At 31.3% G+C, this 13560-nt stretch overlaps 1 protein-coding gene across 1 annotated transcript in view; it reads left to right on the forward strand.

The window, feature by feature from the left end:
• The window catches only part of LOC140437134 (lipid scramblase CLPTM1L), a 25810-nt gene continuing 12250 nt past the window's right edge, over positions 1-13560 (forward strand). Inside the window, exons 1-5 of the mRNA XM_072526469.1 lie at positions 1-303; positions 1594-1836; positions 4243-4606; positions 9376-9564; positions 9652-9848. Coding sequence (XP_072382570.1) covers positions 59-303; positions 1594-1836; positions 4243-4606; positions 9376-9564; positions 9652-9848 — 1238 coding nt within the window. The 5' untranslated portion in view covers positions 1-58. The remainder of the gene's footprint in view (positions 304-1593; positions 1837-4242; positions 4607-9375; positions 9565-9651; positions 9849-13560) is intronic.

Raw genomic sequence — 13560 nt, forward strand, 5'->3', positions numbered from 1 at the left:
AAATATTATCTTGACGTAGTATTGATTGACGTGTTTAAAAACCATTAAAACATTGAAAATGAGACCCTCTTTAGGTTCAATTTTAACAGTATTATTTTTTATATTTATTTTAAAATCAATGTATAGTCTTTTTGGAATATTCCAATTACCGGTATGTGAAAAGGGAGACGTATGTTATAAATCGTATTTAAATTCTAATCCAAAGCTCGATTTAGTTGTTTTTCTATCTGATAATTCAAAATCAGGAAATTTTGATAAAATTTTACACTTAAAAGAGTTTGATTATTTCTCACCGCTTGAAAAGTAAGTATCTTCCTGTTATCAAAATCGGTTTTACTTAAGAAATGGTTCAAAAAGTTTGACCTACTAAAACCAAATAATATTTCGATTTTTGATCCATTTGTATAAATCTATTTATCCTTTCCTTATACAATATATAAATGTATTTTCTTTGATTGAAAGGTCATGTGAATACTTTGAGATAATTATGTACAGTGTTTCATGACAATTGTGCATATCTTGAGCTTGTACACTAAGTTTGTCCCAAATCAGTCTGTTTAGTTTTAATAGGTCTTATTAATAACTATGGTACTAATAAACACACGTTTTTTTTACATCTTTCGTAAAATATTAGTATAAATAAAAAGTATATTATGGAGGCAGAGACAAACTTTAACACTATTAACAAATTGAATTGACTTTATAACAAAACTACAATATGTATATACGTATATATATATATATATATATATATATATATATATATATATATATATATATATATATATATATATATATATATATATATATATATATATATATATATATATATATATATATATATATATATATATATATATATATATATATATATATATATATATATGTATATGTATGTATATACCTATATTAACATTTTAAAAATTTGTTTCCTTAGCAGTCTTTGTCACTATATCCTATAGAGAGAGAAATTAAAACTGAGATACATAAACAGTTTAGAAGGAGAAATAAATAAAATTGAGATTAAACTAAAGAGAAAAAATGCCAGGATTTGAGTTACTGTTATAACCAAGACTGTGGTTCATAAATCATATTAGACTAATGGCGACTAAGAAGAATGAAACCAACAGACAAACCCAAATTATTTTAAATCCTGTACAATCTTTTATGAGAATAACATGATCAAAATTGGGATAAAGAATATATTCTTGTTTTAACACCACCATAAAGTATTCAGCAACTCTACCATAAAACATGAAATTTTACACAGATTTAGCCATACAGCATACGGCTCACACTCTCTCTCAAGTCTCTCAGGAGAAATTTCAGGAGTCTATCTGGGATATTAGAATATTTTTTGAAATGTTTCAATATTTTTACTGTTTGCTAACTATTAAAATGGGAATGATATAATGGATCTAATTTTTTGCATCTGAATATATATACAAATTTTAAAGGCTATCTTTACTTTCAAATATATGGTGTGATTTTTACAAGTAATCTAAGATTGATTAAAAATGCAAGTGCTTTTAAATACTCTCACACTTAGTCTCATCATTAAAATTTAATGCTCTATATTGTAATTATTTTCAGACAGTTAACTCTTGAAATATCGAAACCAGCTCGCAATAATGGCTCCCTCATCATACACTCAGTACTTGTTCCATCCCAAAGAATACACACAGATGATCTAAAGGAATTAGTAGATGCACCTGATTCCACTTATATTAAAAGTAGACTTACCAAATATTCCATTCCAATAAGTGCCTCATTTAATCTACTCAAAGAAAATGGAAAAACTTTAACTTGGAAACCTGTTACTCACCTCCGTTCCAGGTAAGAAATTTTCATACTTTTTTTTGGTTGTGTGGTGTGTGGATAAAAATGTAAATTTTGGCTATCAGGATTTATTGTAAAGTTCCAGTTTTTTTTATGTTTCTAAAATCACTTCTGTACTATTAAGTTTCATATATTCTAGTATGAATGTTTTGAACTTAATTAACCCTAGAACCACAAGGTGGAGTTTGTGAAACGTTAGTAACAAGGTAGAGTCATGTAAGACCACTAAACTCCCTCTATATATTTCAATCCCTGCTATTTATAACTTTAGTTGTTATGGTAAAAAGTGTGTTTAATCAGTATTAATCAACATTTCATACTGAAATTAAGATTTATTAACACCAGTTATAAAAATTGTGATTAGAAAATTAAAAAATGTGCTGTATTCGTACTCATATATACCTAAAGAAAACATGCATCACCAATCGTTTTTATCATAGTGTGTATTAGAACTGGTAAAATAAAAAACAAGATACATTGTTTACAAAAAAAGTCATTTACAATCTACACAAATGCTAAGGTGAAATTCAGTGTGTACACTTTTATGGCAATGTTCACATTTATTTCAAGCCTTTCTGTTCTTTCTTTGGTGGCAGAAGTCACGTCGGCCTAATGAGTCATTTCACTTCTGAGCAGTTTCTTGTTCTTCTTTGCAATTCAGGGGTTTATTAATATTATTCCTAATTTCACTTGGGAAGCATGCATTGGTCATTCTTTCTTTCAAATAATCTTCTACAAGTGAATAAGATAGATATTTTAGGAAATCGGACCGTTTCCGTAATTTCGTTTTACAGTTACATTTTTATCTTCTTCTGGTCCACTCCATCACTGTAGGTTTGCGATCACTACATCAAAATTTTTTCTATTCTTCTCCACTCTTAGTAATTGTTCTGATATTGAGAAACCATGACATGGCTCTTCTGCCTACACCTCTTCGGCCCTTCTATCATCCCTTTAATTATTATTCTTAGCAGGTTATATTTGTCATTTCTCATTATGTGGCCTAGTTACGAAGTCTTTCTTTTCTTAATTATTGCTATAAATTCTAACTTTCTATTGATCATGTTTAAAATGGTTCGATTCATAATGTGTTATGTCCATGATTATATATATTCTGAGCATTCTGCGATAAAGTCACATGTCAAAGGCTTGTAGGTGTCTCATAGTATTTAATTTTAAGTCCATATGTTCCTAGCCTGTTCTATTTGTGTTTTTATTTCTATATCTGGATCTCACTTGTCGTTTAGTACTGCTTCTAAGTATCTGAATTTGTGAACTTGTTCTAATTGAGTGTTATTTAGGTCAATAGGACAATTATGTCAGTTATGGTAATCACCATTAATTTTTTTGAAAATTTATTGTCAGCCCCATTGCTTCACTTGCATTATTAACTCTGTGTCATATATTTTGCAAGTCTTCCATTTTTTCTGATAACAGAACGGTATCGTCTGCATACCTGATATTGTTAATATATTTACTGTTTATGTTTATACCAATTTCGGCGCCGTCAAGTTAAAGAGAAATGGAGACTTGACACAAACCTCTTTGCATAAGGATGCTTTTAGTAGTGTGGTTGGAATATTTTAAGGTTACTACTTGGTTCCAATAAACGTTTTGAATTATGCGGAGATCTTTTCCATCCAGCTTCCATCCATCTAGCTTCATTTTCTATGATTCATACAACAATTTTTATGCTGGACTCTATCAAAAGCTTTCTGGTAGTCAATTAAACAGAGATATACTTTTCTGGTGATCGTAGCATTTTTGATTGTGTTTGAGTCGCAAACAGCGCCTCTCTGTCTACATTTTTATATCGAATTGGACCCAGCCATATCAATCATAGCATACAAAATTCGAAGTGGCCACTTTCGAGTTTTGGAATAATTGCTTTGGAATATCAGGTTTATTTTTTCTTATTGTTCCTACCAGTGTTAAATTATTTTCCAGTAATTTTTCTGTCCAAAGGGAGGCTGAAATCCATTCAGTATCCATAGCTTATATAAATCGTTTACGATTGAGTCAAAAGATTTTCCATTTTTAACACAAATGTTCATATTATTCTAGTGACACGAGAAAGTTTGTTAGTTTTTATTATATGTAGGTATTTAATAAATATGTTGAAAATTTTAAAATTGGCACTTAAAACGTTTTTATAAGAAACCATTCAGTGGATAATTCTGACTCTGGTTGTGAAAGCCTACGATATCAATTTAAGTGTTTGATGTAATTATTAATCAACGACTTAAATTTAAACTGACTAATTAATAGATAATCATGAAAATAGGGAGATATAAATATGAGGCACTTTGAAAAACAGTTGCTCCTCTATTTTAGTAGTTTTTATTAAATAATTAATAGAAAATTTGTTACACTTTCTTTTTATAAGTTTTATTATCTTTTCAGATACGCTGTGATAATGTGCACTGATGAAGTGACTGTTCCCCATTCAGCCATTCCTATGGAAATAATAAGAGATTTTAGAGTAAATAGACAGCGGAAGTTTCTGCCAATTTTCCATGTTGATGTTCTCAACATGAGAACACGAGATCTTGTAGAAATAACACCTGAAACAACTTCATTGAATTTCACTTATATATACACACCATCGTCTTTTGGAAAAATGAGGTTTATATTACAAATCGAAATAACTTTAAAACAATTTTTAGACTTAGGTTTTACTGAGAAGGATTTAGACGAAGTTAAAGGGGTTTTTGCTGATACTAATCTACATTTGTTATGTGCTACTCTCTTCATTGGAAGTGTTCATGTAAGTGGAAAATTTTTTTTGAATTATATATTGTTTATTGCTAATTCTACTCCTTTGCATATTCATAGATTTATATCGTCAGTTTTTGTTAGCATCATTTTTCAATGGTTTTCCATGCCAATATATTTAATTTACTGTAGTTACCAATTAATTGTAGATTTATGGCAAAAAATGAATAAATATAGCATTGCACTGGATATGATAAAATCTAAAATTTTACTGTTTTGTTAAAAAATTTAAAACAATATTAATTATAACTGTATGTTTAGCTAGCAACAAAATAATCTTACTATTCACACCAAGAAATAATTTCTGTTTTTAACAGAAAAAACTGTTTGTAAATATTTTTCAAATAGAGCTAAAGTATGCAAGTATTTAGATATTTTGCAGATTATGATTTATAGTGCTATTTGACCGTTTGTTAGTGTTATTTTGCTAAACAAGTGTTTGCCTTAGTGTTGCGTTCTGCACATACGATGACCTCAATATAACAATTGGTCATCATTAATTTATTGGTGAGATCTCTTTGTGTTAGACCGTTTTCGATCGAATATATTAACATCCTGCATATTATCTTAATTTATCTCTCAACTTCGGTATGTGCTATGGCGTGTTTATTATCATCGTCATTAATTAGTTGGAGCTACTACTCAAAAAATTTCATCCACCCACATAACGTGGTCCACCCCTCTTAAATGGAAATTATGTCGCCTTCTCCATAGATCTTGCTCGTTAACTTCATCCATATATACTCGTAGTCCTCAAAACTTTTCTTTCAGAGATTCGTAGTAATTCTTCAGCTCGGGTTGTCATCGCCCATGTTTCCGATCCGTAAGTGAGCACTGGGACGTATTATTGTAGTATAAAGTTTGCACTTTGTTACTTCTGACATACTTCTTGCTCTTAGTTGAGGGCATATGCCAAAATAACAGCGGTTAGCCACGCATATTATTTTTCTTTTGAAGTATTGTTTTTTCAGTCCGCCAGTGTCTAAGTAGCAGACTTCTTCCACCGTTTCTATCGTTTCATGTTGCACCTCTAAGTTATTTTGTTGAATTTTTGACATAGCCGGTAGTATTTAGTTTTCTGGGTGTTAATCACAAGTCCGATGTTTTCTGCGTTTTTGATAATTGTGAAAGCTTTAACTGCTTCATTTCGGGTTCTTCCAATTATCACGATATCATCAGCATATGTAATTATTTGTATACTACGGATATATGTCGTGTCATTTAAGTCCCGAGTCAGTCTCTCATAACTTTCTCTAACGCTAGGTTGAACAGCGTGCATGATAGGGCATCTCCGTGGCGTAGTCTTCTGGTGTTAGTTTTAAATGGTTCTGAAATGCCGTTGTATCCGCACTTTACATTCGACTTTCCTTTTTTTCATTTTAGTGAATTCTACCAATCCTTTTGTTATTCCAAATTCGATCATACCGAATATAATCGGGGTTTGTCAATACGATACCTTAAAATCTACGAAGAAATAATGGCAGTCTATGTGGTACTCTGTCGTATATCTGTGATCAATGGTAGACCTGTTTTTCAAAAAGCCTTTTTGGTAGGATCCTATTATGTTGACAGTATAGTGTTCTAGCCGTTCGTTAAGTATAACAAGGGACAAACTTTTGTATGCTGTAAGAAAAGAAATCCCTCTAAAGTTGGAACAATCAAGCACGTTTACTTTTTTGTGTATAGGACATATAATTCCAATATTCCAATCTTTTGTGAAGAAGGGTTACAAATGTTTGACCTCCACATTTAAATATTTCGGCGGGTCGGTTCTGCTCCAGGTTTCTGACTAGAGAATGAATTGCTTTATGTATCTTTTCCTACTTTCTCCATTAAGTACCGTACTAAAGTGTTCCTGCCACCTGTTCAATACTACTACTCTCTCGTTCAAAAGAGTTCCATTATAAGGGTATTTGCTATTTTTGTTAATTTGTTTGTAAGTTTTTCAAGGTATACTTCTATATGCGCGTTCGACGTTGGAAGTTTATACGGGACTGAATCGGCAATTTAAAAATCAAAGAATGGAAAAATCTTAATATCTTTTTTAATATTGTTTTGATAATTTTATACATTATTTAATTTTCCAAACTATTTTATTTATCATTGAATATAGAGATGAAAGGGACAAATATAATGATTGTTATTTTAAATTTCTTTTATGTATATGTTTATATGTATGGAGATAAATCTCAAAAAAGGTCGATTTTATTTTTAAATTAAGATTTTTTGGCATATATATGATACTAGTGACGTTATCCATCTAGGAAGAAAGAGTTATTCTTTCACCGAGAGTTAATTTAATAAGATTTTCACAATTTAGTGATGATTTTGAAACGGTGTCATGAAGAATAAAAAAAATCCAGGGACCTAATGATTTATACAAGTGCTTTCAAATAATATATTAATTTCTCCATGGTCCCATTTAAAAGTATCTTACAAAATGGCGCCAAGACGCTATTAATAAAACAGGCTTAGTTCAGTTACCTAAAAATTTAATAATTCAAGTTTTAAGGTTCAGAAAAGAGTTGTTTGGGTTATTTCGTTTTTTTTTTCACGTTAGCATATTAAATAAATTCATTCATTCTAGCTAGAATATATGTTGAATGTGTTGTAATTATCTCCACAATTTATGAGAACAAACTATATACTAAAATTTTTGACCCTTTTAATATTTATTATTAAGGACTCAATAGTTATTGTCTGTCTGTTTTTCTGCCTTTATGTGCTATAACTATAAAGGAAAAATCCAAAAACATGATACTTGATACATAGCTTTTTCCAAGGTCGAACCCTATTGAATTTCTTCTTCTTATTCTTATGCTTTATAAGCAATTCTGAATGTGGTAGATGGTGTGTGGATTGTATGATGTTACACATTACATTATTTCACTGATCAAATATCTCCGTGATGATTAGTATAATATTTCAAGTATATTATTTATACACGTGTACAGCCAGATTTGAATAGTTTATATAGTCTATTATAACTGCTCGGTTCTTTCCTATTTTATAATTTTTGATATATGTGATTATTTAGTCTTTGAATTTGATTACGTTTCAAATGATTCAATAAATCTGTTTTTTTGAACATCAAGACTTTCCGTAGTGTTCCATATACATTATTGTCTCTATTGTTACTGGTGTTAGTGCAATATTATCCTGCGTTTTATTATACTCGATTTTGGAATTTGTTTAATTTATTTTTCGATGTATTTTGTATATTGTTCCTGTCTTGAATTGCTTTTGTATTTTAGGTATGTTTACTTTTGTATCTTCACAATTTTTTTAGTTTTTGTGAACATTGTTTTGTTGGAAAATAAGGAAATAAATATACATACATTAAAATAATCTAGGGGACAAAAACAAAGTTCGAGATTACATAAGGATTTCAAATATTTTTAATAAAAAATTATAAATAAGTGTCCCGAATATAAAATAAACATTTTTCTTAGAATTATCGTAATAGCTGTTAAGAAAATTAAAAGAGAACTCCCATAAGTCAAAAAATGGTAACAAAAAAAATAAAAAAACTAATTTGTTGCCCCTCAACTCCTAAAAAAGTAGTCTTTAGGTTAAGTTAGTATAGTGTATGACTTATACGGTTTGTGATTACTGTCCTACATATGTAAGGCAAACTCATGATCAGCTGGTCAATGTCTTGCTGCGATATTCTGTTCCACTCCATTGAAAGGCACTCAAACAGTTGCTGTCTTGTATTGGACGCGATATTTCGTTGTAAAATGCGTGTCCCATACATGTTCAATTGAGTTTAAATTTGTCGATTGTGCAGACCATGGTAAAACCTCAATTTCGAGAATAATATCGCGGTAGTCTGTTCTGTTGCATTTAGAAACCGTTTCAGACAAACGAGATTGGTTCTTCCACCAGAAGTGATGCCACCTCAAACCATTATATTGTCGCCTTGCTGTCTATGAACCTCCTGTACGGTGGCCAATCGTTCAACTTTGCCAGATCGTCTCCAAATTTGTGTCCATCTTGTATCTGGTGCAAATCCAAATCGGAACTCATCTGTGAACAAACTAGAGGCCCACTCACATCTAAGTCAATTTGCGTGTTCTTGTGCCCATTGAAGTCGATGAGCGTGATTTCTTCTGGATAACACAGGAACTCTCACAGGTCTTCGAGCATTTAACCCTACTTCATGCAGTCTATTTCTAATGGTTTGACTACTTCTAAACACATGATAGGTCTCTTGCAGCCTCATTTGTAATCGTGATGCAGTTACAGTGCGATCTCGCAAAGCCTGCAACCTAATAAAGCGATCTTTAACCTGATTGGTTATCTTTGTATGGCCTGTATGACGTTCAACATCACCAGTTTCTTGACACCTTAACCACAAATTATTAATGACACTTCTGTTCGTGTGGAAGACCTCAATAACGTCTTTTTGGCTTCTGCCAGCTTCTACAAAACTAAATAAAAATCCACATAGACATCGAAAATCAAATACCAATAAAGAAATATTACGTTTTATCTTATACATAAAAAATGCATATTGAAGTTTTGTTAAATTTTTATAGCCATTCTTATCAGCATTACCGTCCAAGATGGTACAATAATCGACAAAACAACAAAAAAAATTAAAAACGTAAATTTATTTTTGTATTTACAGCTAACATTGATTTAAAGCTGTTAAAATGGGTGTCTCCTAGATTTGATGTGTATTAGCCGTACTCAGTCATTAATAAATTTCACATTGTACTATTGTATATGTTTTAAATCTACAAATTCAACTTTTAGCTTCTTCTGGACTTCTTGACATTCAAGAATGACGTCAGTTTTTGGAAATCTCAGACATCTATGGCAGGTTTATCGACCAGAGCTGTACTGTGGAGAGCGTTTTCACAGACTATTGTTTTTCTGTTTCTTTTAGACGAGGGAACCTCCTTATTGGTTCTTATTCCAAGCGGTATCGGAACATTAATTGAGGTAAGGTTTTAATCACATCTCCATAACTTGCAAAAGAGTGAACCACAGTTTAAAAAACGCAAAACATTATGCAATCTCTTTTTGTAGTTTTGGAAAGTTAGTAAAGTATTTAAGACGACCATTTCATGGAGGGGATTAAAGCTGAATAAAACACAAACTGAGACTGATGAAGAAAAGAAAACTAGAGAATATGATGAAGAATGTATGAGATACTTGAGCTATCTTCTATATCCTTTGTGTATATCAGCTGCTGTCTACTCATTGATATACCAGCCACACAAAAGGTAAGTAAATCGCTTTTTTTTATAAAAAGACTTTTGTCCTTATTTCGAATCATTTGAGAAATAAAAATCATTTCATTTATATTAATAACTGACCTATGGAGCAGAAACTTTGACTGTTACCAGAAAAGTAATCAATAAGGTACGAGTGGCACAGGGGGCGATGGAGAGACAATGTTGAATATATCCCTCAGAAACAAAGTTTCAAATCAAATAGTTGGGAGAAAAAAAAGAATTACAATGCTGAAATGGAACTGAGCAGGACATGTTGTCAGAGTCAGAGATGGTAGATGGACCAAGAAAATTTTAGAATGTTGACCTAGACACGATGCTTATCGTAATCGAGGACATCCTCCAACAAGGTGGTCGGACGACATCAAGCGCATCCAGCACAACTGGATTCAAGGTGCTCAGGATCGGATGCAATTGGATTGTTTACGGGAGGCTAATGTTTAATATTGGACTCTAAAGGGCTAATGATGATGCTGAATAACTGACTCTAGTAAATAAAATGTTTCCCTTCTAAATGATTATTGCATTAGAACTAGTAAGTTTTTGAAACCAACACACACAAACAGATATCTAAATTACAAATCAAACCACAATATATGTATTAAAAAGGGGGTCATTCAATCGTATAGTTTATTTTTTATTGTAATGCGGTCATAAACGATCAATAAGAAACTTTAATTTAACCTAAATTACCAAACTTATCCAAAATTAAGAGCTTATACTATAGTAGAGAAAATATGGGAATTTCAAATAAAAGATGGCGGCCAGTTGGATGGCTGGTATGTGGCGTTGAGGCCGTAGAAGTAGCCTCTGGGGATGTGGGGGGTGATGTACAAGAAATATAAGTATGAAAGAATACTTATTCGTTCGAATAAAATGAAATTATCATTTTCTCTTAATTCTAAAACTGTATATACTTTTACGCGTTATCAGAAAGTGGGCGTATCTAGTTGATGGTTTAAATTGCAAAAATTCGTTTCTTTATATGAATAAAATGAAATTTTATTTAATACTAAAAAATTAAATCGTTGCTTTTTAGCTTGCTAATGACCAATATATACGACGTATCTGCATTGCCTAATTTCCCCATTTATCATATTTTGTTACTAAATATCTACATAACACCATACAATTTCCTTTACTCATCTTTTCACCGCTTCTTCTTTACCATTTCGAACACACACCCCCTCTGACGTCAGGGGAGGCTTTCGTGTACATCTACAGAGGCCCCAACGCCACCTAACCAACTCTGTCAGCAAATTATTCATTGCAACAATATTATTACAACAATATTGCGTATTTTCTACTTCTCACCCTTTTTTTCAACCCTATCACGATAGGGTGTACTTCTTTCATACTTATATTTCTTGTACATCACCCCCCACATCCCCAGAGGCTACTTCTACGGCCTCAACGCCACATACCAGCCATCCAACTGGCCGCCATCTTTTATTTGAAATTCCCATATTTTCTCTACTTACTATATATAATGCTCTTATATAATCTAATCTAATACTATAATTCCCTAATTTCTCTGAGGTCTGCGTAAGTGTAAAATATCTTGTAAATATATGACTGTAATGTTATATATCGCGGAGTTTCACAGCTACTGCTGCCTCTTAACCTCCATTTTCTCCTATCTTGCCAATCGTTTTCTTCCAGGTTTCTTTCACTCATTATATCTTTTTCCATGTTATTTTTGATCGTCCTAGTTTTCTTCTATTTGCAGGATGATATTTTAGCGCTCTGTTTGGCCATCTATTGTGAATCATAAACTCCAATAAAATTAGAAGCTCTCTTATTCGCTGCTTCAGTACAAGTGAGCTCGTAGTACTTTATAAAATACTTTCTTTGGCCTTTTTTTTTGTTAAAGTCTCCTTTTAGAAAATAATTTTTTGTATAATCTTGGCCACCATTGTTGAAACGTCTTGGTGTCTCATTTAAGTCTACCATAAATTTAACGGCATTCATTTTTTATGAGGTGGCAACGATTTCCGCTGCTTCCATTGTTTAGTAATAACTGTCATGCTTGAACTTTCATACAATACCAAAATCGCTGTGACAGGGACAGAAAAGATATAAATCACCTTGTCACGAAAAAGCTAACAAAAGTAGATGGTAAAAAACGTATCTTTTACCAAGACTTAACGAAGACCACGTTGTTCAATTCGGACTTCATTGAGTGGAAAAGGATATAGATGATAGAGAAATAACAGATTAAATACAGATAGATAAACGATAGATAATAATTGTATAACAATTTGACAAACGAAAAATTTAATAAGAAACACGGAATACAGCTATACTGCAAAATAAGATAGGCGCCAATAAGTTTTATCCTGAAATTTATGAAGGAATTCAAGCTTAAATAAACTAAACATTTGATCGACATTTCGCTCGAAGGCATCAGAAAAACACGTCAGAAAACATATCAAAGAATTATCAAAAAATATATATATACCTATATATAAAAATCGACATATTTATCCATGAGCTAAAAGAGATTATATATTCAATAAAATCTTCAAAAAAAAGTTATATCGTCTCTAAAACATTATTTAAACAAGTTGCAGTCTTTAAATAAATTGAAATAAGGCTTAATTAGCAAGTTAATTTTAATTAAAACTTTAAATTACTAAACGTAACAAAATGACAAAAAATAATTGAACAGTTGACCACAACTGAATGAAATGATTAAAATCTGAGTCGAATTCAATTGGCCTTTTTTCGTTAATACTAAAATTAAATTATAAACTCAAACGTTGGTACATCTGGTAACATACTTAAAAAAATAAAGAAATTACGTGGCCTTTGATTAACTAAACCATGTAACGTAAACAAAAGATTAAAAATAGTATCGTAAAAAACTCTCAATAATTTTTTGATTGTAAAATTTATATTCTTAATAAGGCAAAAAAGATAGTCAATAAAACTAATAAACACCCCATAGTTCAACGACATTCAAAGAAAGCATCTGATACGGGCGAAAAAACAGGTTAATTTCGGTAGTATTGAAAAGGGAAGAAGGTTGGTGCTCTCAAATCCCTTTATACCGCATCGGCAAACAACCAGATGGAAAAACAGACAGCAAAATGAGGTTACCGGCCGTTATCTGCTCCGGAGAAGAACCCTATCCGAAGATAAAGAAAAAACTTCTTTATATCGGATACATTAACAATAAATTGACAAACCTTACCACATAATATGTGAGTTCGTGATCACAATTAAACAACTATATTAACGTCAAAATGCATTTTGACACAAAACTAACTAACAACTGCGACTGAAATTGGGTTTTGCTCTTTTATAGTTTTGCCCAAGCTAATTAATTTTCAGAGAGGGGTATACGGTTACATGGTAAAAGTGGTGATTTTCGTTCATATGGGAAAATCTTAACACTATTATAGCCGAAGTTAATGTATTATGAAAAGGGAAACTTTTCTAGTAGGTACACATAATTGACGTATTCTGAGCGATAAAAAATGAATTTCTTAGACAGAGGGTTAACGTGAAAATCCAGTTTCGTTAAAAGTTTTAAAATTAAAGAAATTTAAACGTCACATCCTTTCATCGAGAGTATGTAAACAACTTTTTTTTAATGTGCCAGAATCAACTAAGGGCATCAAAAATCTAATCATGACTTGATTCTTGTTCTGGTCAGTGTCATTGATATATTTCATCGAAAATAACATACATCATTAGT

Source organism: Diabrotica undecimpunctata, chromosome 3 (genome assembly GCF_040954645.1).
Source record: "Diabrotica undecimpunctata isolate CICGRU chromosome 3, icDiaUnde3, whole genome shotgun sequence".
Classification (NCBI taxonomy): Eukaryota; Metazoa; Arthropoda; class Insecta; order Coleoptera; family Chrysomelidae; genus Diabrotica; species Diabrotica undecimpunctata.